This window comes from Papio anubis, chromosome 17 (genome assembly GCF_008728515.1).
Source record: "Papio anubis isolate 15944 chromosome 17, Panubis1.0, whole genome shotgun sequence".
In the NCBI taxonomy this organism is placed as follows: domain Eukaryota; kingdom Metazoa; phylum Chordata; class Mammalia; order Primates; family Cercopithecidae; genus Papio; species Papio anubis.
In genome coordinates this window covers 60,789,348-60,811,814 of record NC_044992.1, presented here as the reverse complement: position 1 = coordinate 60,811,814, position 22,467 = coordinate 60,789,348, and the positions used below count along the sequence as shown (strand labels likewise).

The 22,467-nt window shown below is 36.4% G+C and overlaps 1 protein-coding gene across 2 annotated transcripts in view; it reads left to right on the top strand.

The window, feature by feature from the left end:
- Positions 1-22,467, top strand: part of ABCA8 (ATP binding cassette subfamily A member 8) — an 80,697-nt gene that overhangs the window by 16,740 nt on the left and 41,490 nt on the right. For both annotated transcript variants that reach the window (XM_021929341.2, XM_021929340.2), the window contains exons 5-16: positions 800-903; positions 1,549-1,775; positions 4,751-4,892; positions 5,227-5,412; positions 6,398-6,545; positions 9,643-9,811; positions 12,251-12,309; positions 13,066-13,176; positions 14,409-14,584; positions 15,662-15,781; positions 16,024-16,162; positions 16,760-16,850. In XM_021929341.2, coding sequence (XP_021785033.2) covers positions 800-903; positions 1,549-1,775; positions 4,751-4,892; positions 5,227-5,412; positions 6,398-6,545; positions 9,643-9,811; positions 12,251-12,309; positions 13,066-13,176; positions 14,409-14,584; positions 15,662-15,781; positions 16,024-16,162; positions 16,760-16,850 — 1,672 coding nt within the window. The remainder of the gene's footprint in view (positions 1-799; positions 904-1,548; positions 1,776-4,750; positions 4,893-5,226; positions 5,413-6,397; positions 6,546-9,642; positions 9,812-12,250; positions 12,310-13,065; positions 13,177-14,408; positions 14,585-15,661; positions 15,782-16,023; positions 16,163-16,759; positions 16,851-22,467) is intronic.

Genomic DNA, 22,467 nt, shown 5'->3' with positions numbered 1-22,467 from the left:
GTGGCATGTGTATAAACACAATGTTCAGGAAAGCAGTTAGCTAGTTAGCAACTTGGTGCTGGGGAAGTGCACAAAAGTTTCTAACTGTATTTGAAATGATGCATTTATTTTGCAAATTTGCAGTGGGTCCTTGTGTTTTTATTGTATTTTTATATCATTTGTATATTTGAAATATTTCAAGATCTTATTAAAACCATGTTTCATGTAATATGCATTTAATTCCTATACTCAATTTTAATTAATCTTATTCAAGGATATCTCTTTAATATAGTTTACTATTAAATGGACTGATAACTCTTTTTAAATAAATCCTTTTCTTCCAAAGATATTCTGATTAGCATGATTTAAGCATAGTAAGTAATCTTACTTGAACTTCCATTTGCCTATTATGCCTGTGTTATATCCAGTGTTAGAAAACGCTTTTGTTCAGTGTTTCTCAATCCATGTTAGGCTCTGTGAACTTTTGAAAAACATTAAAATATGTAGTTTTCACAATACAAATCAGAAAAGAGAAGAGATCAACAAAATTCTTGATCAGCAGAAAAGCACAGGACATGGTATGAGAAAGTTTAGAGTGTTATAATTTAATGTAAAACATTTCCTGAGAGCGCTCCCCGCCATGAGTCTGCCTGATTCATTTTGAGAATCATTATAACTTATGTTTTCATAAGCTTTGAGTCAAAATAAGAACATTTGGGGCCATTGTAAAGTCCACTGTTTGCTATAATCAGTATTGAAATCATGTTTCAATAACATAGATAGTGATGTAATGATAGTTATAATTTGTTTTTTCACAAAGCTCATTGTTATGAAACAAACGAAGATGTTTACTGTGAAGTTTCAGTATTCTGGAAGGAAGGTTTTGTGGCTCTTCAAGCTGCCATTAATGCCGCTATTATAGAAGTGAGTACAAAACGTTCAATGTAAACTAATGTTTAATGCCAGTTAATGATATTAGGGGCATCAAGTTTCATGAAAGGAAATGTAAGTGGACAGCCTTGTTATTTCATTTGCTCACTCTGAAGTTTACTGAAGTTTCTATATACCATGGAATGTAGATACAAACAGAAGAAAAAGCATCTCATTCACGGACTCAACTTTGTTGGGAAGCCAGGCATATAAGAAAACTATTAGAACAGAAGTAGACTAGTACAGAACTATAGATCAGGTCTTCATAAGTAAATGAGTAAAAACCTTCTCAGCCTTAGAACGCCATGGAAGAATGCCTAATTGAAATAACATTACAGCTTGAAGCTTGAGATGAGGGGTGGCTTACTGAATATATAAATTCAGAAAAGACATGCCAAGCAAATCATAAAGTAATGTTAGGCAGGGAGGTAATGAAACACATAGTGAATTCTGAGAACGGTGAGTCACTCAGACTGCCTGGACCCAAGCTCTCAGTGGGTCAATGGCAGGACATAGAAGTGGAAATACAGGTTAGCATCAAATCCCAATAGGCCAATTATACATCCATAGGAAAATAGACGGTTAAACAGCATGCTATTCATTAACATACAAATTTTGCTTATTAATGCCTTTCTTCAGATCACAACAAATCACTCAGTGATGGAGGAGCTGATGTCAGTTACTGGAAAAAATATGAAGATGCATTCTTTCATTGGTCAATCAGGAGTTATAACTGATTTATACCTTTTTTCCTGCATTATTTCCTTTTCCCCATTCATTTACTATGCATCTGTTAATGTCACAAGAGAGAGAAAAAGGATGAAGGGCTTGATGACAATGATGGGTCTTCGGGATTCAGCATTCTGGTGAGTCAAACACAACACAAATAAATAAACGGAGGAACTCAGGAAAACTGGGACTCTTCAATGCATCTTATCTTTTCTTTTTTTTTTTTTTTTTTTTGAGATGGAGTCTTGCTCTATCACCCAGGCTGGAGTACAGTGGCGCCATCTCGGCTCACTGCAAGCTCCGCCTCCCAGGTTCACGCCATTCTCCTGCCTCAGCCTCCCGAGTAGCTGGAACTATAGGTGCCCACCACCACGCCTGGATAATTTTTTGTATTTTTAGTAGAGACGGGGTTTCACCGTGTTAGACAGGATAGTCTCGATCTCCTGACCTCGTGATCCACCTACCTTGGCCTCCCAAAGTGCTGGGATCACAGGCGTGAGCCACCACACCCGGCCTCTTCAATGCATCTTTATTAAAACCTGTTCCTCCACAACCAAGGGGTACAAATAAGAGATACCTACACTGAATAATTTCAGATCATGAACAAATTTCCACTCAGTTAATTTCAGTGGGGAGAAATGCTCTGCAGTGATGGACAAAAAAAAAAAAAAAAAAAGGGAAATGTATTTTGCCTCTCGAAATTTTACAGGACTAAGTAGAGAGGCTGGTTATTTAATATATTTAACAATCTCTGACCCAATTATATCTAAATCTATTTCAGATTCACTGCACCATGAAGGAACTGCTATAGGAAATAAGATAAAAGGGGACAGAACGTGCTAACATTTAAGAAAATACAACTTCCATTATGAATGATATTGACTTTTTTAGAAAGGAGGAAGATAATCTTTTAAAGAAACCTAAAAAGTAAATTAAAAAACTTTAAGAAAACAAATAAGGAGCCAAGTGTAGAATTTTACAGAAAAAATAATGTCACAACTGTCACACATCAGTGTCCATTTAAAAAAATTTGTTGCCATGAATAAGAAAATGCCACTTTTAAACATTCTTTAGTAACAAGGAAAGAAATATAAAAATCCTTTATCCCCATGAATGGTATAAATTGTCATTGGTGTAATGTTTGCCAGGCTGAGGCTGCGTGTTACTGTGCTTCTCCGAGTTAAGGAAGAAGACTGGGGTTAGGTTACTGGTGATTGTGAAGAAGGCATAATGAGGAATGACCATGGCAAGAGAGGCATAAACAAGATAGACATTGGTATCTGTACCAGACAGAGGTGGGATGTGAGCTAGGAGGGGATTGGAAGGGAAAAAGAAGCCAAGGACCAGGAGCTCCTTTGAGACTGAAGAACATGGTGGGTGTACCTGAGGGAATGAGCTGGCGAAACAGGATGGTGAATAAGGACTGGGTAGTGTGGGCTTAAAATGTCAGAGGTTGGGTAATTGCAAGAATGGACAAGGTTCTGTGTGAGAACTTATGAATAATTGACTGAAAGGGCATGGAGGTGATGTTTACAGGGAGTAGGACATTAAATAACAGAGAGGCTAGGAAGGCAGATGGGCTGTGCATAGGGCAACAAATTAGGAGTCTGGAAGAGTTCCTTCCAGTATTAACATCTTATAAATCAATATTGACCTCTTGTTTGAATTAATACTTAAGGGAGACGTAGCAGAGCAGTGAAATCTAAAGACTCTAGAGCCAAAACCCCTGAACTTGAAACATGGTTACACAACACACTGGTTCATTAGGTTCTCTATCAATAAGATGAGGAAAATAAAGGTATTCCTGAATAGGGCTTTTGGGAGAATAAAATAAATTAATGCCTGCTAAGCTCTTAAAATATTCTTCAACACATATTAATTGCTATGTGTGTGAGTGATTGTGTTGGTTTTGCCACTGTTTTGCTTTTTATTTTTAAAATTATTATTTCATTATAGCTTTCAAAGAATATTGTAAAACAAAATAAAAGAAATTGATGAGGAAAGGAAAGTAAATTATTCTGATATAAAAGAAATTGGATATAAAAAAAAAATTCTTTCTTAACAAAAACAATGAAGGGAATTAAAGGCAAGTATGTAGACTTTTCAGTGAACACATCCAGAGAAAGATGACAACAGCTTTTGGGGAAGGAGCAGCATGACGGAATTACACATAAGGAAGAATTTCTTATATCTGAGGAAACTTGTGATGGTCCTGAACATGGAGAGACTCCAGAGAGGACAGAAGGGTCTGAGGTTCACTGAGGGGCTACCCTGTATTAAGACAGTGCCTTACACAGCCATCATCTTATTGAGCCCACAGTTGCAGTGTTATTCCTGGTGTCCAGAGAAATAAAGGAATAATAGGGTGGTTACAGAGGTCGCCCAAGGTTACAGAGCAAGAATGCAGCAAATAAATTGTTCGATCCAAAATCTATTAGACTGGAAACCTAATTCCTCCCCCCGCCGCCACCCCCTAGAACAATGTGCATGTATGTGTGAGTGTATTTCTGAAATCAATTCTAGGAAAAACAATTCCTAATTCCCAAAGAATATTCCTAATTCCTAAAGAATTCTGCCCAAAACTTTTACCGTGTATTTATGTATCTTAGAATACCCAATAAATACCTGTTGAAAGAGAGAATGAATGGACGAATAAGTGAATGAGAACACTCAATAAATACCTGTTAAAAGAGAGAATGAATGGATGAATAAGTGAATGAAAAGTTACGTTAGAATCCATTTCAGGGCCGGGCGCGGTGGCTCACGTCTGCAATCCCAGCACTTTGGGAGGCCGAGACGGGTGGATCATGAGGTCAGGAGATTGAGACGATCCTGGCTAACAAGGTGAAACTCCGTCTCTCCCAAAAAATACAAAAAATTATCCAGGCATGGTGGCGGGCGCCTGTAGTCCCAGCTACTCGGGAGGCTGAGGCAGGAGAATGGCGGGAACCCGGGAGGCAGAGCTTGCAGAGAGCCGAGAGGGCGCCACCGCACTCCAGCCTGGGCCACAGAGCGAGACTCCGTCTCAAAAAAAAAAAAAAAAAGAATCCATTTCAGGTTTTCTTTTCAAGTAAACATAAAATATTAAAATAACATTTTGTTTCCACATTAGGCTCTCCTGGGGTTTGCTCTATGCTGGTTTCATCTTCATTATGGCCCTTTTCTTGGCCCTTGTTATAAAATCTACACTGTTTATCATTTTGTCTGGCTTCATGGTGGTCTTCGGCCTCTTTCTCCTGTACGGATTGTCTTTGGTGAGTTAGTGAATGAAATATCTCTCTATCCACCTCATAGCCTAAAACTTAAGTATTTGTTTCCGATTGATGACTCTACATGCCTCTTTTTTCTGTCTACTCTTCTTGCATGTGAAAAATCTATAAACAGGTATGATTTGATTTGAGGTATTTTGTAATGTCAATTTTTAGTGCAATTTGCAGAACATAGTTTTGTATGTTATATACAAAATAATAACTATAATATACAACTGTTATATACACAAAATAATAACTATAATTTTGTATATCAATTTTATTATGCTAGTAATAATGTTAGAGAAATATAAGCCAACTAGATCTTCTCTCGTTTTAGATAGCTTTGGCTTTCTTAATGAGCATCTTGGTAAAGAAATCTTTCCTCACTGGCCTGGTCGTGTTCCTCCTCACTGTCTTCTGGGGCAGTCTGGGGTTCACAGCACTGTACAGATACCTTCCTGCATCCTTGGAGTGGATTTTAAGCTTGCTTAGTCCCTTTGCCTTCATGCTTGGAATGGCCCAGGTGAGACACCATCTGAATGTCTACTAATGATATTTCTGAAACATCGGTCCTCTCTGGAATTCAGTAGACTGGAAGTAATCATTTACAAATTCAGCACTGTAAGCCTTAAAATTCTAGCAAAGGCTGTTGTAAAGTTGCAAAGACAGAACTTTTAAAAGCTTTGAAATTATTTAGCCCAGCAAAATAAGACATTTAGAAAGTGAATAAAAGAGGATCAACATACAATTATTTAAAGGCAATATAATGTAGTTTCTTAGGCTATTAATTAAATATGGACTTATTGCAAATCTAATTCTAAATAACTATCCCAGTTCATATTTTTACCTAGTCATTGAAGAGAATACATGATTAAAAATCACTAAATTAAATTAAATTGAAAATTTAAAACATCTGGAAAATTCATTAGTAAATTATGTTTCTGTTCATAAAATGTCTTTTCTGTTTACATCATTCTTTATTGAATTCCCCCTGCCTTCTAATTAAATGGAAATGTCAACCATTAAATATCCATTATTTAGTGTTTAACAAAAGGATTATTAATTATAAAGAGCTCATTAACTTGAACATAATAGATGAGCCCACTTCTGGCTCTCCTTAAACACACCAGTGCCTTTTGCCCAGAAATTCTCCCTCATGCCACCAATCTACATGGATCACCACATCTTTTGACTGTGTCCTATTTGGTAAAAGTTCATCTGAGTTCCATCTCAAATGTAATCTCTTCCCATACTTCCCTACTTCCTCCTAATGTTTCAGTTTCATTTGGAACATATTTTTGTCATAGCAATTATTAAATTGCATTCTAGTTGCTCATATGTCCATGCCTTCCAAGGCATACATTTGAGAACCATAAAGGAGGCAATCTCCCTATATAACTCTATTCTCAGTACGAGGCAGCTAGTAGTCCTTTTATTCCTATGCTAAACCTAACTGTTTAAATATAAACCTTAAACCTAATTTCCCTTAATTACTTTTCAATTTTCAGCTTTTACACTTGGACTATGATTTGAATTCTAATGCATTTCCTCATCCATTGGACGGCTCAAATATCATTGTAGCAACAAATTTCATGTTGGCATTTGATACTTGCCTCTATCTGGCGTTGGCGATTTACTTTGAAAAAATTTTGCCAAGTGAGTAGTGATATGATTAAAATCAAATATCATTTAAATAATTGTATTTCTGAAGACGAATCTCCTAATACACACAGTATTTATATTTTAAGGACTACTTTGTGTATCAACAGGAAAGGGAGGAAAAATCTCGTCGCCACTGGCCAAATTATTTCTTCATTTCTTTCTCACTACTTGACTTGTCAGAACTAAAGCCTGAATTTTGTTTACAGAATCACTAACCTTCACTTGAACTTCACTTTACTCTAAGTATAAACCTTCTTTTTTTTTTTTTTAAGGAGATCTTAGAAAGATAGTTCCTAAACAAGTCTGGTAATCATGGACATTTATAGCTGCTTATGTCTAACTATTTAGCTCAATGGTTCTGAGCTCTGGCTGGACAACAGAATCATGTGAAGAATTTTAAAGCAATTCTAAGCCCAGTTCAACCTGAAGAGATTCTGATTTAATTAATCAATGCATCTACATTTTTAAAAATCTCCCCAGAATTTCACAATAGGAAAGCCAGTATATCATAAATTTTCATTTGTATCACCTTGCAACATACAAGAATATGAGTTTCACAAAAGCAGGGATTTGTTTTGTTCACAGATGAAATTTAAGCACCCACCACAGTGTCTGATGCACCCTAGAGACTCAGTAGATACTTGCATGCTTCACTATTTCTTTTTTTTTTTTTTTTTTTTTGAGACAGAGTCTTGCTCTGTCAGCCAGGCTGGATTGCAGTGGCACAATCTTGGCTCACTGAAACCTCTGCCTTTCCAGCTCAGACAATTCTCCTGCCTCAGCCTCCCAAGTAGCTGGGATTACAGATGTGTGCCACCATGCCCAGCTAATTTTTCTGTTTTTAGTAGAGACGGGGTTTCCCCATGTTGATCAGGCTGGTCTCGAACTTCTGACCTCAGGTAATCCACCCGCCTTGGCCTCCCAAAGTGCTGGGATTACAGGCATGAGCCGCAGTGTCCGGCTTGCTTCACTTTTTTCTCCCTCCTTTTATAACCAAAGGCAGGGCCTGATTCTCCCTTCTGCATTTTCTATTTATTTAAGACAGTATGCCAAGGGCCCTTTATTCAAAAAGCAATGAATACACACTTGTGGAAAGAGAAGAAGGGAAAGGGTGAGCAGGAAGACAGAAAGCCACATCTTGAGGCAGGAAATTCATCCTGTTTTGTTGTGTTTGTTTTTCTTTTTGTTTTTGTTGTTGTTGAGATAATCCTTTAAGAATTACTGTCTCTGCCTTTTAAAAGAACACAGAACAAAAGATGTCAGCATCCACTATTGTTGGCTAGCAGACTTATTATACAATTAGAATTGTTTGAATATGGTCTATTTTCGTTTGATTTTTTCCAGTAGAGGTAAAAATTACATAACTGATTAGAAAAATTACTTTTTTGCCTACTAATATTTTAAGCCTCTCTACCTCTTGTTAACATTGCTTATTTAAGACACATACTTAAACAAATTTTCTCTGTTCCACTTTTGTTTTTATGGCAAAATCTCATTAACTGTTTTTTGTGTTTCTATCATACTGTATATCCCTGGTGTGCTGTGTAGTTCAGGAAATTCACTCTTGTGACCCTCGTACTTACTAATTCTTCCTTTTCTCCTTCTAATTAATAAAACATTCTGGTTGTATTATTTTTCATTTTTGTTTGTTTTTCCAATGTGTTTATTCTCAGTGGATCCACAAACAGATGTCACTATCTTTACAATTGCTTATTAGTATCCTCTTAGGTAATTGTTTTCTCTAACGAATTCAAATTTTATTTTGATGTGCATGATGTGATATAGTCCATCCTTTTTTAGTCCTTGTTTCAAACATATTCTAATGATATTACTTTAAATATTCTCTTTGTATATGTTTTATCAAGTTATATCACATATTGTTACATTTTCGTGTCTGCATTTTATTTTTTACTTAACATTACATCACAAAAATATCTTTCACATCCATGCTTTTTCCAATTTCAAAAGCATAGTATTTTATTATTATAACCAGAAAATTTATTTCATCCAAATAAGTGAGTTGTTCCATTTACTTCCTAATTGTTATCTGCTCACTAAGCTTGAATTTAAGACCAGAGGTGACTGTGTTCAAAATGCTTTCAAAGATAATAAATATGAATGACAGAAAAAATAACTGGATAAAATGACAGAATAATTTCATGGTAAATCTGGTGGCAGAAGGTATCTAGTTATGGTGGCATGCTTTTATTTGCTAGATTTTTCTTTTGTCAAAAGGGAGAGATAGGTACTAACAACATACAATATGGCAGGTATAGAGAGAGTGTAAGATATTTATTGCATGAATGAAGGACTGAACATGTGAGAAGTACACAGAAGTTTGAAAACCCATAACCTTACAGTGGAGGTCAGTTGGAGAATACCAGTGAATCATGATTCTTCTGTTTCATAATGTTTCCTAATATGAAGAAAAACAGAAGTGATGATAGAATACTAATACAGCTGGATTCATTTCCAGCAAGATGTTTATGAGTAATATATCTTTAAAGCAGATCATAAATTTGCTTAAGAGGAAAATTATGGTTTGGGGATGAAATAAAGCAGAAATACAAAATAGCTTTAAAAGTATTCACTTTAAGTTTCAATTAATTATTTTATCGTGTTCTTTTTCTTTCTTACAAATGTGTCATTTACTTTTCTTAAATCCTATTCTATCTTCTCTTGGGTTTTTTTTTTTTTTTTAAGGTATCCAATAGTCGTTCTCAATTTCTTCTTTCTTTGCCTATGTAATGACACCTGGTGTTCCAGACAGAATTCAGCATGCCTGCATATCTTACATTAACAATTCAATCTGTCTTTCTTGAGGTTAAGAAATTCTAAAACATTTTTTTAAATTCCTTTTGAAATATTTAAAAATCACATTTTCATTGCTTCCTGTAGGATCTATTATAATAGAGACATCTGGTAATTGTTTTTTTTTCCTTATGAAGCTACATGTGTCAAAACGTACATTACCTGGTGTTGACCATATGTTCAGGTTTAGCGACAAAGGGGCTACATTGCCATGTATCATTACTGTGACTCTCTCTCCCCACGTGGTGATTGAACCAATATTTGTCTTCTGGCCATGTAGATGAATATGGACATCGACGTTCACCTTTGTTTTTCCTGAAGTCCTCATTCTGGTCTCAAACACAAAAGGCTGATCACGTGGCCCTTGAAGATGAAATGGATGCTGATCCCTCATCTCACGACTCTTTTGAACCAGTGCCTCCAGAATTCCATGGGAAAGAAGCCATTAGGTAATAAGGCTGCAGGTGGAGAACAGGGCAAAAAGGCAGGAAGCTAAGAGTTAGCACCTGAGGCAAGCAGTTTTCCCTTTTGTGCTCTGTAGACAGTTCCCACCTGTCCTCACCTACGCTGCTTCTATCACTTTCCACCTTGAGTTCAAAGAAAGATCCCTTTACCAACCCCTTACAGCCTGACATTGTTGACATTCACACTACATAAAAGCTTAAATTTTACCAGCTAAGATAATTCAGCAAAATCCTTGCTTGGATTCAGTCTTTTATTTGTTTCTCTTCATCCTCAGCCTCCCTCGTTGCTTTACTAGGTCTCAGTCATTCATTCTTTGTCCTCACCTCATCTGTCTCCTTTATCTCTCCTTTTTTTTTTTTTTTTTTTTTTTTTGAGAAGGAGTTTCGCTCTTGTTGTCCAGGCTGGAGTGCAATGACGCGATCTTAGCTCACCACAACCTCTGCCTCCTGGGTTCAAGCAATTCTCCTGCCTCAGCCTCCCAAGTAGCTAGGATTATAGGCATGCACCACCATGCCCAGCTAGTTTTGTATTTTTAGTAGAGATGGGGTTTCTCCGTGTTGGTCAGGCTGGTCTCAAACACCCGACCTCAGGTGATCTGCCTGCCTCGGCCTCGCAAAGTGCTGGGATTACAGGCATGAGCCACTGTGCCTGGCCTTTTCTCTCCACTTTTTGAACTTCTCATTTTTCTTCTATTTTTTGTCCTTTAAAAGAAGATGAAAGAGTAAGAAAGAAGGACAAAGAAAAGGCCTAGAGGTAGATACAAAGGGAATTCAGGAAGAGGCACCCTTCAGAGTTAAACTTATCTCATTCCGTGTGACAACAAAATGTCCATTGTGTTTGGTCCTGGTGACTTTTATTTCTAGATATGAGAAAATAGGAAGAAAATCCTTAAGATCCCTGACTATCTGAGTCATACTCATCGCAATGACCAGCCTGTGCCAGCCCCCTGTGAAATGTGTCAGATTATCCCAGGTTGCTGAACTTCTAAAGAGCCTATTTCATTTTGTTATTTTAGCCTGTTCCATATTTATCTTCCATATTTTTATTTGTCCCATAACTAAGCTAGGTTTACTCTAGCAGAGCAGCTCAGAGCAAAACAGTGGCTTTATTCGATGTGTTTGTGTGTTTCTTCTTGTTCCTCTCTGATCTCTTTAACACCTTGCCCAATTATAGGTGCTATGGAATGATGGTAAAATGGAATTAAAAATAAAAATATCTAATTAAACAGCTTTGCCCGGGAGTGGTGGCTCATATCTGTAATCCCAACACTTTGGGAGGCTGAGGCGGGTGGAGCACTTCAGCTCAGGAGTTTGAGACCAGCTTGGGCAACATGGCAAAACCTGGTCTCCACTAAAAACACAAAAATTAGCCAAGCATGGTGGTGCACACCAGTAATCCCAACTACTTGGGAGGCTAAGGCCCAAGAGTCGCTTGAACCCAGGAGGCAGAGGTTGCAGTGAGCCGATATTGTGCCACTGCACTCCAGCCTGGATGATAGAGCAAGACTCTCCCTCAAAAAAAAAAAAAAAAATCTAATTAAACAGCTTTATATGAATAGAGACTGAATATTTTATGAATAGTAAATGATAAAATAAGAAACATAAATTTGATTTGGCTTATGGATTATACACTTACCTGGTAAAATAAAACCATGCAGAATTAAGGGCCTCGGATTCCAGACCTATAATAGTACCCAGCATAAGTTAATTTCGTTCCTTTATTTCATTCCTTCCTATAGCCATCATCACCATGTAACCAATGTCATCTTATATGCACTGTACATGCAAGATGAAATATTTCATTTACCTTCCAACACAGTCCTAAAGCCCTGCAAATTTTCAGGTTGTGAAACCTGAAACTTCATGACCTGGAATGAATACGTTGGTTAAGGTAACAGAGCCCTAGGTGGTTGTAATGGGATAAGCTTAGGTGGGCAGTACTGTGAACCTCATGCTCTTGCTATTATGATACACTGATTGTCTTTCTTACTGTAGCTCTTAATGAACCTTGGAGACCTTGAATCAGGATAGCCAAAGATCTCTCCAACCTGTGCCAGTGGTTCACAGGAGCCTTTGGGTACCTGATGTCCATGTCATCTCTTGGTCTAGCTTCCTTAGCTTTGCAACTTAGAGGTGATCCTGTTCTCCAATACTAATATTAGCTTATACCCCAATCTATGGAACCTTTGCTTATAGGTCCCAAGCACAGTTAAATTCTTATAACTCCTCACGTGATGCCGATGTGCAGACAGGGTTGGCAAGCAGTATTCTAGCTGATTCTGTCACACAACTATGACTGCGTGAGAGTGAAGACCTAGATCTTCATGTACCCTGAAGATAAGATTCATCCAATCCTGTCTACCAAACTGGAAATTACAAACTGTAGAAAACTGTCACTTTGAAATATGTTTTCTTTTTTTTCAGAATCAGAAATGTTACAAAAGAATATAAAGGAAAGCCTGATAAAATAGAAGCCTTGAAAGGTAAAAACAAAAAAAAAAAAAAAAAAAAAGAGAGAGAGAGAAAATATTTATTGTATTAATATTGATTTCCTGATTTTAATTCAGTTTTGCTTTCAGTGAGTAATCAGTGGCGGTATTTCAGGCTTGAAAAGAGTTATTTGAACTACATAATATTTTTTTCTAACATATTGCTTCTACTTTATAAAAGTTAGAAAAAAATGAATATGTTTTAGATACAGATGTATTTAGAATCAATACTGGGTAATATTGAGGTAGTCTAAGGATATTCTGGGGTTTTTTTTTTTCTACAAACTCAAGTTTGTCTTCTGTAATCCAAAAGCTATTGGTAAATACCGTATGTTTTTCTTTTGTGTGAAAATGTCACTTACCTCAAAGGAATTTTAGTCATGTAATAATTTACCATTCATCTATTCTTCCATTTAATAAATACTAACATTGACCTACCATATGCAGGAAATGTCAATGAACCTATTATATAGACATGTTTCATTCGTTTAAACTAAGTCATTTCAAAATTTCAAAAGAAGCTATTTTGAGAAATAAGTTTATAGAGGGAACTTTTAATGTTTTATTTTGAATTTAACAACTCACTATATTTATGTATAGAAAAGACAACCATTCAAGGAAATAAATAATGATTCATTGGCTCCATAATAGAATTTTGTCTGTGGTTTGAATTGTTTTTCTTCCTTTTTCTCCACCTCTGTTTTTCATCCCTTTATCTTATCTTTCTTTCCTTTCCTTTTTTCTTCCTAGATCTGGTATTTGACATTTACAAAGGCCAAATCACTGCAATACTTGGTCACAGTGGAGCTGGAAAGTCAACACTGCTAAACATTCTTAGTGGGTTGTCTACTCCCACCAAAGGTACAAACTAGTTTGTTTTCAAAGTCAACTGACAAATAAATCAGCTGTTAATATAAAGTTCTTTCAAGTGTTAATCACAAACACACATATCTAGGGAAAAACTGAATTTCATTTAATAGTAATATTCTACAGAAGTATGTAATATTTAATTGGTATACTGCATATGGAATCTGAGTACTTCATAATAATAATTTTCATGGTCATTAGTTACCATTTGGCATTCCAGCTTGTATCTTTCAGCTCTTTTTTCTTTTTTTTTTTTTTTAGCAATAAGGTTTTTTTAAAATTTTTTTTTAATTTTTATTTTAGGTTTGGGGGTGCATGTGAAGCTTTGTTACATAGATAAACACATGTCATGGGGGTTTGTTACACATATTATTACATGAACCAGGTATTAAGCCCAGTACCCAATAGTTATCTTTTTTGCTCCTCTCCCTCCTTCAACCCTCCCTCATCAAGTAAACCCCAGTGTCTGTTATTTGCTTTTTTGTGTTCATAAGTTCTTATCATTTAGCTCCCTCTTATAAGTGAGAACATATGGTATTTCATTTTCTGTTCCTGCATTAGTTTGCTAAAGATGATAGCCTCCAGCTCCACCCAAGTTCCCGCAAAAGATATGATCTCGTCCTTTTTTATAGCTGCATAATATTCCATGGTGTATACATACCCCCATTTTCTTTATCTAGCCTGTCTTTGATAGACATTTAAGTTGATTTCATGTCTTATTGCTCCCCATGATTCTGTGGGTTGACTGGGCAGTTTTTCTATTCTGGACCAACGTGACTGGGGCTGGATGATTTACCACGGCCTCACTCACATATCTGGGACTTCTGTTAGGATGGTTGTGTGTCTCTTCCCACATGGAAATACATCTTTCAGAAGGCCCACTAGGATTCTTCACCCAATGATCCACATGATCCCAGCAGCAAGCAAAGACAAATCACTAGGTAGAAGCTCTTCATCAGACTCTGCTTGTATCACATTTGCTAGCATCCTACGGGGTATACAGGCAAAGCTAAATGTGAGGGGTAGACAAAGAGACTACACCTTGATGGGAAAAGCTGCAGATGGAAACAGTTTTTCAGTATACTATGCAACTAAAGTAGAAGTTTCTAATGCCTGAATTGTATAAACTATGAAGATAAAGTCATACATACAACATTTAATTATCAGTGATTTTATTAAGAAATATCTTAAGCCTTATCTTGATATTAACTTTTCCTTTGTTACAGGTTCAGTAACCATCTATAACAATAAGCTTTCAGAAGTGGCTGACCTAGAAAATCTCAGCAAGCTGACTGGAGTTTGCCCACAATCCAATGTGCAATTTGACTTCCTCACTGTGAGAGAAAACCTCAGACTCTTTGCTAAAATAAAAGGCATTCTGCCACAAGAAGCGGATAAAGAGGTACATGAATAGCTGGGCGTGGTGGCTCATGCCTGTAATCCCAGCACTTTGGGAGGCCGAGGCTGACGGATCACGAGATCAGGAGATCAAGACCATCCTGGCTAACACGGTGAAACCCCGTCTCTACTACAAATACAAAAAGATTAGCCGGGCATGGTGGTGGGTGCCTGTAGTCCCAGATAGTCAGGAGGCTGAGGCAGGAGAAAGGCGTGAACCCGGGAGGCGGAGCTTGCAGTGAGCGGAGATTGAGCCACTGCACTCCTGCCTGGGTGACAGAGTGAGACTCCATCTCCAAAAAAAAAAAAAAAAAAAAAAAGAGGTACATAAATGTGTTAGAGTTAATGTGTTGGTCAAAATGAGATTATTAAAACCTGTTTGCACTGAGTTTTAAATTATTTGTGTGCAAATCGTTGTACAATTGTTGGACAAGAAAATCCGATTTAAACAATAGCTAACATTGCATACAATTTACAATGTGCCAAGCATATCCTTAACTTTTAATCTAATAAATCATTTATTCTTCATAGCAACCCTATAAGATAGGTGCTATTATTATGCCTATCTTATACATGTGGTTCAAGAGAGCAAGTAACTTGACCAACTTACTAGTTAATGTGCGTGACATTCAAACCCGGGAAGTTTGGTTCCAGTGTTTGTGGTTTTTTTTTTGAGACAGAATTTTGTTCTTGTCGCCCAGGCTGGAGTACAGTGACCCTATATCGGCTCACTGTAACTTGTGCCTCCCAGGTACAAGCGATTCTCCTGCCTCAGCCTCCTGAATAGCTGGGATTACAGGCACGCACCACCATGCTTGGCTAATTTTTGTATTTTTAGTAGAGACGAGGTTTCACCATGTTGGCCAGGCTGGTCTCGAACTCCTCACCTCGTGATCTGCCCACCTCGGCCTCCCAAAGTGCTGAGACTACAGGCGTGAGCCGCTGAGACTACAAGAGTGAGCCACTGCGCCTGGCCCAGTGTTTGTGCTTTTAACCATTTACACTTTACAGCCTTGTATTTATAAATTTTTTAAAAAGGAATAAATTTTGGTGTATGACATAAATACTGTCTTTTGGTTAGATACAGAGAGTTTTGCTGGAATTGGAAATGAAAAATATTCAGGATGTTCTTGCTCAAAACTTAAGTGGTGGACAGAAAAGAAAGCTAACCTTTGGGATTGCCATTTTAGGAGATCCTCAGGTAAGTCACACTGAATTTGCAGGTGAATTCAAATTTTTAAAAATGGGAACTTTTGGTAATCGTTCAAATATTTTATTTGCAAACAACATGTGCTATAAAATATTCATAATAGAACATTAAATAGAGTATCTAAATCCTAACCATAATATTCTGTTACATATAATTCATATGGTTTTTGCACTGTTTTCTGGAAGAACTTCACCTTTGTGGAAAACCACTTTATATACGTTCCTCGTTTATAGATTTTCCTGTTGGATGAACCAACTGCTGGATTGGATCCCTTTTCAAGACATCAAGTATGGAACCTTCTGAAAGAACGCAAAACAGACCGCGTGATCCTCTTCAGTACCCAGTTCATGGATGAGGCTGACATCCTGGCGGGTAATCACTGGTTTCGGTTAAGTACCCTGAGGAGGACTTTAAGAGATCTCAAAAATATGGATTGTTCTCTGAACAGTTATATTTTGTAATTCGGCAATCTAGCTGTATCTGGTAAATTGAATGGCTGGTGGTAATTTAACCTGGACACAAAGCCTCTCGCAACCATTTCAGTGTATCTTGTAGAATTTTGTGTAATTTGGTCACACAGAAGCATGATCTGCCAGGAAACTCGCTTATTGAAAACTAAGTGAAGTTTAGATTCTAAGAGATCAATCCTTTTACTCAGAATTGAGGGAAATCCACTTGAAATATTCAAATGATTTTTAATGTTTCATCTGTTAAAATATATAATGGGATAATTTTCTATATTAGAACATATATCCACAAAATTTAACCTCCCTGATGGGATGGATTGCAAAACACGGTGTGTAAACGAGATTAAAATCTATCTATTTCGTTGAGTTGTTATCAAGCCCTGTGTTTAAAACCTTAGAAGCTCCTGAATTAAAGTTTGATTATATAGATGATTACCTGTCGTTTCTTGGAAATGAATGGGCCACTTTTTAACAAACTTTCTTCTTTGCTCTTCTTTTTCAGACAGGAAAGTATTTCTCTCCCAAGGGAAGCTAAAGTGTGCGGGTTCTTCTTTGTTTCTAAAGAAGAAATGGGGGATTGGATATCACTTAAGGTAAGGCCACTTAAGAAGGCTGGGAGTAAATGAGAACTGGTCTAGTGTAAGGCATGATGCTTGAAGCAAAACATTACAACACATAAGAAAAACTTTTATTATTACACACAGGTGTTTGTATAAACATATATACATATGTGTGTCTACCTAGTTAGTATGTATATGTAAGAGATATTGATCTGGAGAGTTTAGATATTGAGAATATAACAACAAAAGTTTAGATAAATATGGTTTAAAAATATATATCTGCAACACAGTTTTTATTAACGGAGGTATATATTAAGGGCACCTTTTCAACTGACGCACTTGTATTTTACACCTTCTTCATCTCTCACCCAGGGTGTTAATATATTCTTATGTCGGCTACTTGCTTCCACTCCTCCTAGATCTTCCTCTTTCTTGTTCTTCTCCTCCTGTCCATCCTCTTCATTTTATTATCTTTATTTTGAATAGCAGCATATTCTAGCTGTAATTTATTGAGTGACTCAGATATGATACTTAACATTATTTTACTTAAATCTTCTATTTTTAACTTTTAATTTTATGGGTACATAGTAGGTGTGTATATTTATAGGGTACATGAACTATTTTGATACAGGCATACAGTCCATAATAATAACATCCAGATAAATGGGTATTCATCACCTCAAGCATTAATCATTTCTTTGTGTTATAAACATTCCAGTTATACTCTTTTAGTTATTTTAATATATGTTGACTGTATTCAACAATATATTGCACATATTAATATAGTCTGTATAGTCATATTAATATATTACACATGTAATATAATCTGTGAAGAATGTCACAGTAATATAATTATATTCACATGTAATATAATCTGTGAAGAATGTGCTATCAAATACTAGATCTCATTCTACTAACAATATTATCGTACCCATTAACCCCACTACCCTTCCCAGCCTCTGGTAACCATCCTTCTACTCTATCTCCGTGAAATCAATTGTTTTAATTTTTAGCTCTCGCAAACGAATGAGAACATATAAAGTTTGTCTTTCTGTGCCTAGTTTATTTCACTTAATATAATGATCTCCATTCCATCCATGTTGTTGCAAATGACAGAATCTCATTCTTTTTATGGCTGAATAGTACTCCATTGTGTGTATGTAACACATTTTCTTTACCCAACCGTCTGTTGACGGACACTTAGGTTGCTTCCAAGTCTTGGCTCTTGTGAATGGTGCATCAATAAACATTAGAGTGCAGATATTTCTTTGACATACTGATTTCCTTTCTTTGAGGTATATACCTAGTAGTGGGATTGCTGGATCGTGTGGTAACTCTGTTTTTAGATTTTTGAGGAACTTCCAAACGTTGTCTATAGTGGCTGCACTAATTTACATTCCCACCAGCAGAGTACCATGATTCCCTTTTTTCCACATCCTTGCCAGCATTTGTTATTGCCTGTCTTCTGGATAAAAGCCATTCTAACTGGGATAAGATGATATCTCACTGTAGTTTTGATTTGCATTTCTCTGATGATCAGTGGTGTTGAGGGCTTTTTCATATGCCTGTTTGTCATTTGTATGTCTTCTTTTGAGAACTATCTATTCAGATATTTTGTCCATTTTGAATTGGATTATTAGATTTTTTCCTATTAAGTTGTTTGAGCTCTTTATATAGTCTGATTATTAATCACTTGTTAGATGGATAGTTTGAAAATATTTTCTCCTACTCTATGAGTTGTCTCTTTACTTGACTGATTGTTTGCTTTGTCGTGCAGAAGTTTTTTAACTTGATGTAATTTCATTTGTCCATTTTAGCTTTGGTCACCTCTGCTTGTGGGGTAGAGAAATCTTTATCCAGATCAAGGCCCTGGGAAGTTTCCCCAATGTTTTCTTTTTTTTTTTTTTTTTTTTTTTTTTTTTTTTGAGACGGAGTCTGCCGCTGTGTCTCCCAGGCTGGAGTGCAGTGGCGCGATCTCGGCTCACTGCAAGCTCCGCCTCCCAGGTTCACGCCATTCTCCTGCCTCAGCCTCCGAGTAGCTGGGACTACAGGCGCCCGCCACCAAGCCCGGCTAGTTTTTTGTATTTTTAGTAGAGACGGGGTTTCACCATGTTAGCCCGGATGGTCTCGATCTCCTGACCTCGTGATCCACCCGCCTCGGCCTCCCAAAGTGCTGGGATTACAGGCTTGAGCCACCGCGCCCGGCCCCCAATGTTTTCTTGTAGTAGTTTCCTAGGTTGAGGACTTATAAGTAAGTCTTTAATCCATTTGGATTTGATATCTGTAAATAGTGAGAGATAGGAGTCTAGTTTCATTCTTCTGCATATGGATATCCAGTTTTCTTAGCACCATTTATTGAAGAGACTTTCCCCAAGGTATGTTCCTGCTCCTTTGTTGAAAATGAGTTTACTGTAGATGTATGGATTTATTTCTGCATACTCTATTCTGTTCCATTGGTCTATGTGTCTGTTTTTATGCCAGTACCATGCTGTTTTGGTTATTATAACTCTGTAGTATAATTTGAAGTCAGATGGTGTGATTCCTTCAGTTTTGTTATTTTTGCTGAGAATGGCTTTGTCTATTCTGGGCCGTTTGTGGTTCCATATAAATAGTAGTTTGTTTTTTATTCTGTGAAGAATGTCATTGGTATTTTGATAGAGATTGTGTTGAATAAGTAGATTGCTTTGGGTAGTATGAACATTTTAACAATATTGATTCTTCCAACCCATGAGCATAGAATATGTTTCCTTTTTTGTGTCCTCTTCAATTTCTTCCATCAATGTTTTATGGTTTTCACTATAGAGATCTTTTACTTCTTTGGTTAAGTTTATCACTAGGTATCTTATTTTATTTGTAGCTATTGTCAATGGGATTACTTTCTTGATTTCTTTTTCAGCTAGCTCGCTGTTAGCATATAGAAATGCTATTGATTTTCGTATATTGATTTTGTAACCTGCAACTTTACTGACTTTGTTTATCAGTTCTAATAGCTTTTTGGTATAGTTTTTAGGATTTTTCAAATATAAGATCATATCATTTGCCCAGAAGGATGATTTGATTTCTTCCTTTCCGTTTTGGATGCCCTTTTTTTCTGCCTCTTGTCTGATTGCCACAGCTAGGACTTCCAGTACTATGTTGAATAACAATGGTAAAAGTGGGCATAATTGTTGTGTTCCAGATCTTAGAGAAAAGGCTTTCCCCCAATAAGTATGATACTATGTGTAGGTTTGCCATATATGGCTTTTATTTTGTTGAGACACGTTCCTTCTACACCCAGCTTTTTGAGGGTTTTATCATGAAGAGATGTTGAATTTTATTAATTGCTTTTTCAGCATCAGTTGAAGTGATCATATCTTTTTTGCCCTTTATTCTGTTGATATGATGTATCACATTGATTTCCATACACTGAACCATCCTTGAATCTCTGGGATAAATCCAACCGTGACCAAGATGAATGATCTTTTTAATGTGTTGTTGAATTCAGTTTGCTAGTATTTTGATGAGGATTTTCACATCAATATTCCAGTGATATTGGCCTGTAGTTTTCTTTTTTTGATGTGTCTTTGGTGATCAGGGCAATACTGGCCTCATAGAATGAGTTTCAAAGTATCCCCTCCTCCTCTATTTTTCAGAATAATTTTGAGTAGGATTGGTATTAGTTATTCTTTAACTATTTGGTAGAATTCAGCAGGGAAGCTATTAGGTTCCTTGCTTTTCTCTGCTGGAAGACTTTTTATTATGGCTTTAATCTTGTTAGTTGTTATTGGTATGTTCAGGTTTTGGATTTCTTCATGGTTCAATCTTGGTAGACTGTACGTGTCTAGGAATTTGTCCATTTCTCCTAGGTTTTCTAATTTATTGACATACAGTTGCTCACAGTAGCCACTAATGATCATTCGAATTTCTGCAGCATCAATAGTTATTTCTCCTATTTATCTCTGATTTTATTTATTTTTTGTCTTTGCTCTTTTTTTTTTTTTTTTTTTAGTCTGGCTAAAAGTCCATTTTGTTTAACTTTTCAAACTTTTCAACTTTTTGTATTGTTTATTTCATTTCAATTTTATTTATTTCTGCTCTGATGTTTATTATTTCTTTTATTCTGTGACTTTTGGGTTTGGTTTCTCTTGCTTCTCTAATTCTTTAAGAAATGTCGTTAGGTTGTTCATTTGAAGTTTTTCTGTCTTTTTGATATAAGCACTTGTTGCTATAAATTCTCCATTTAGTAATGCTTCCACTGTATTCCATTGGTTTTGGCATGTTGTGTTTCCATTTTCATTTGTTTCAATAAAGTTTTCAATTTCCTTTTTAATTTCTTCCTTGACCCACTAGTCATTCTAACACATATTATTTAATTTCCATGTGTTTGTATAGTTTCCAAAGTTCCTCTTGTATTGCTTTCTAGTTTTATTCTATTGTGGTCAGAGAAGCTATTTGGTATAATTTCAATTTGAAAAACAAAATTAAGTCTTGTTTTGTGGTTAGCATATCGTCTATCCTTGAGAATGATCCATGTGCTAAGGAGAAGACTGTGTATTCCACAGCCATTGGATAAAATGTTCTATAATTATTTATTAGGTCCATTTGGTCTATAGTGCACATTAAGTCCAATGTTTTTGATTTTCAGTCTGGATCATCTGTCCAGTGCTGAAAGTAGTGTGTTGAAGTCTCCAGCTATTATTATATTGGGTCTCTCTCTCTCTCTCTCTCTCTCTCTCTGTCTTTAGCCTTAATCACATTTGCATTACATATCTGGGTGCTCCAGTGTTGGGTGCACAGATATTTACTATTGTTGTATCTTCTTACTGAATTGACCCTTTTATCATTATGTAGTGACATTCTTTTTCTCTTTTAATGGTTTTTGTCTTGAACTCCACTTTGTCTAACATAAAGATGTCTATTTCTGCTCTTTTTTGTTTTCTATTTGCATGGAATGTTCTCTGTTATTATCCCTTGAATAAACTTTCTATCCTTATCTCTTTCTCTATCTCCTCCTTAAGGCCAATGACTCTTATACTTGCCCTCTGGAGGCTATTTGTTAGATCTTGTAGGCATGCTTCATTCTTTTTTAATTCTTTTGCCTTTTGTCTCTTCTGAGTATTTTCAAATAGCCTGTCTTCAAGCTCATTGATTCTTCTGCTTGATCAATTCTGCTATTGAGAGACTTTGATACATTCTTCAGTATGTCAATTGATATTTTAGCTCCAGAATTTCTGCTTGATTTTTAGACATTATTTCAATCTCTTTGTTAAATTTATCTGATAGGATTCTGAGTCCCTTCTCTGTGTTATCTTAAATTTATTTGAACTTCCTCAAAACAACTATTTTGAATTATCTGTCTGAAAAGTCACGTATCTTTGTCACTCTGGTATTGGTCCCTGGTACCTTATTTAGTCATTTGGTGAGGTCATGTTTTTTTGGATAGTCTTGATGCTTGTGGATGTTCATCAATGTCTGAGCATTGAGGAGTTAGGTCACAGTCTGGGCTTGTTTGTACCCATCCTTCTTGGGAAGGCTTTCGAAGTATTCAAAGGGAATAGAACGTTATGGTCTAAGTCTTTGGTCATTGCAGCTGTATCAGCACTACGGGGCACCCTCAAACCCAGTAACATTGTGATTCTTGCAGACTCTTAGAGGTACCACTTTGGTGTTC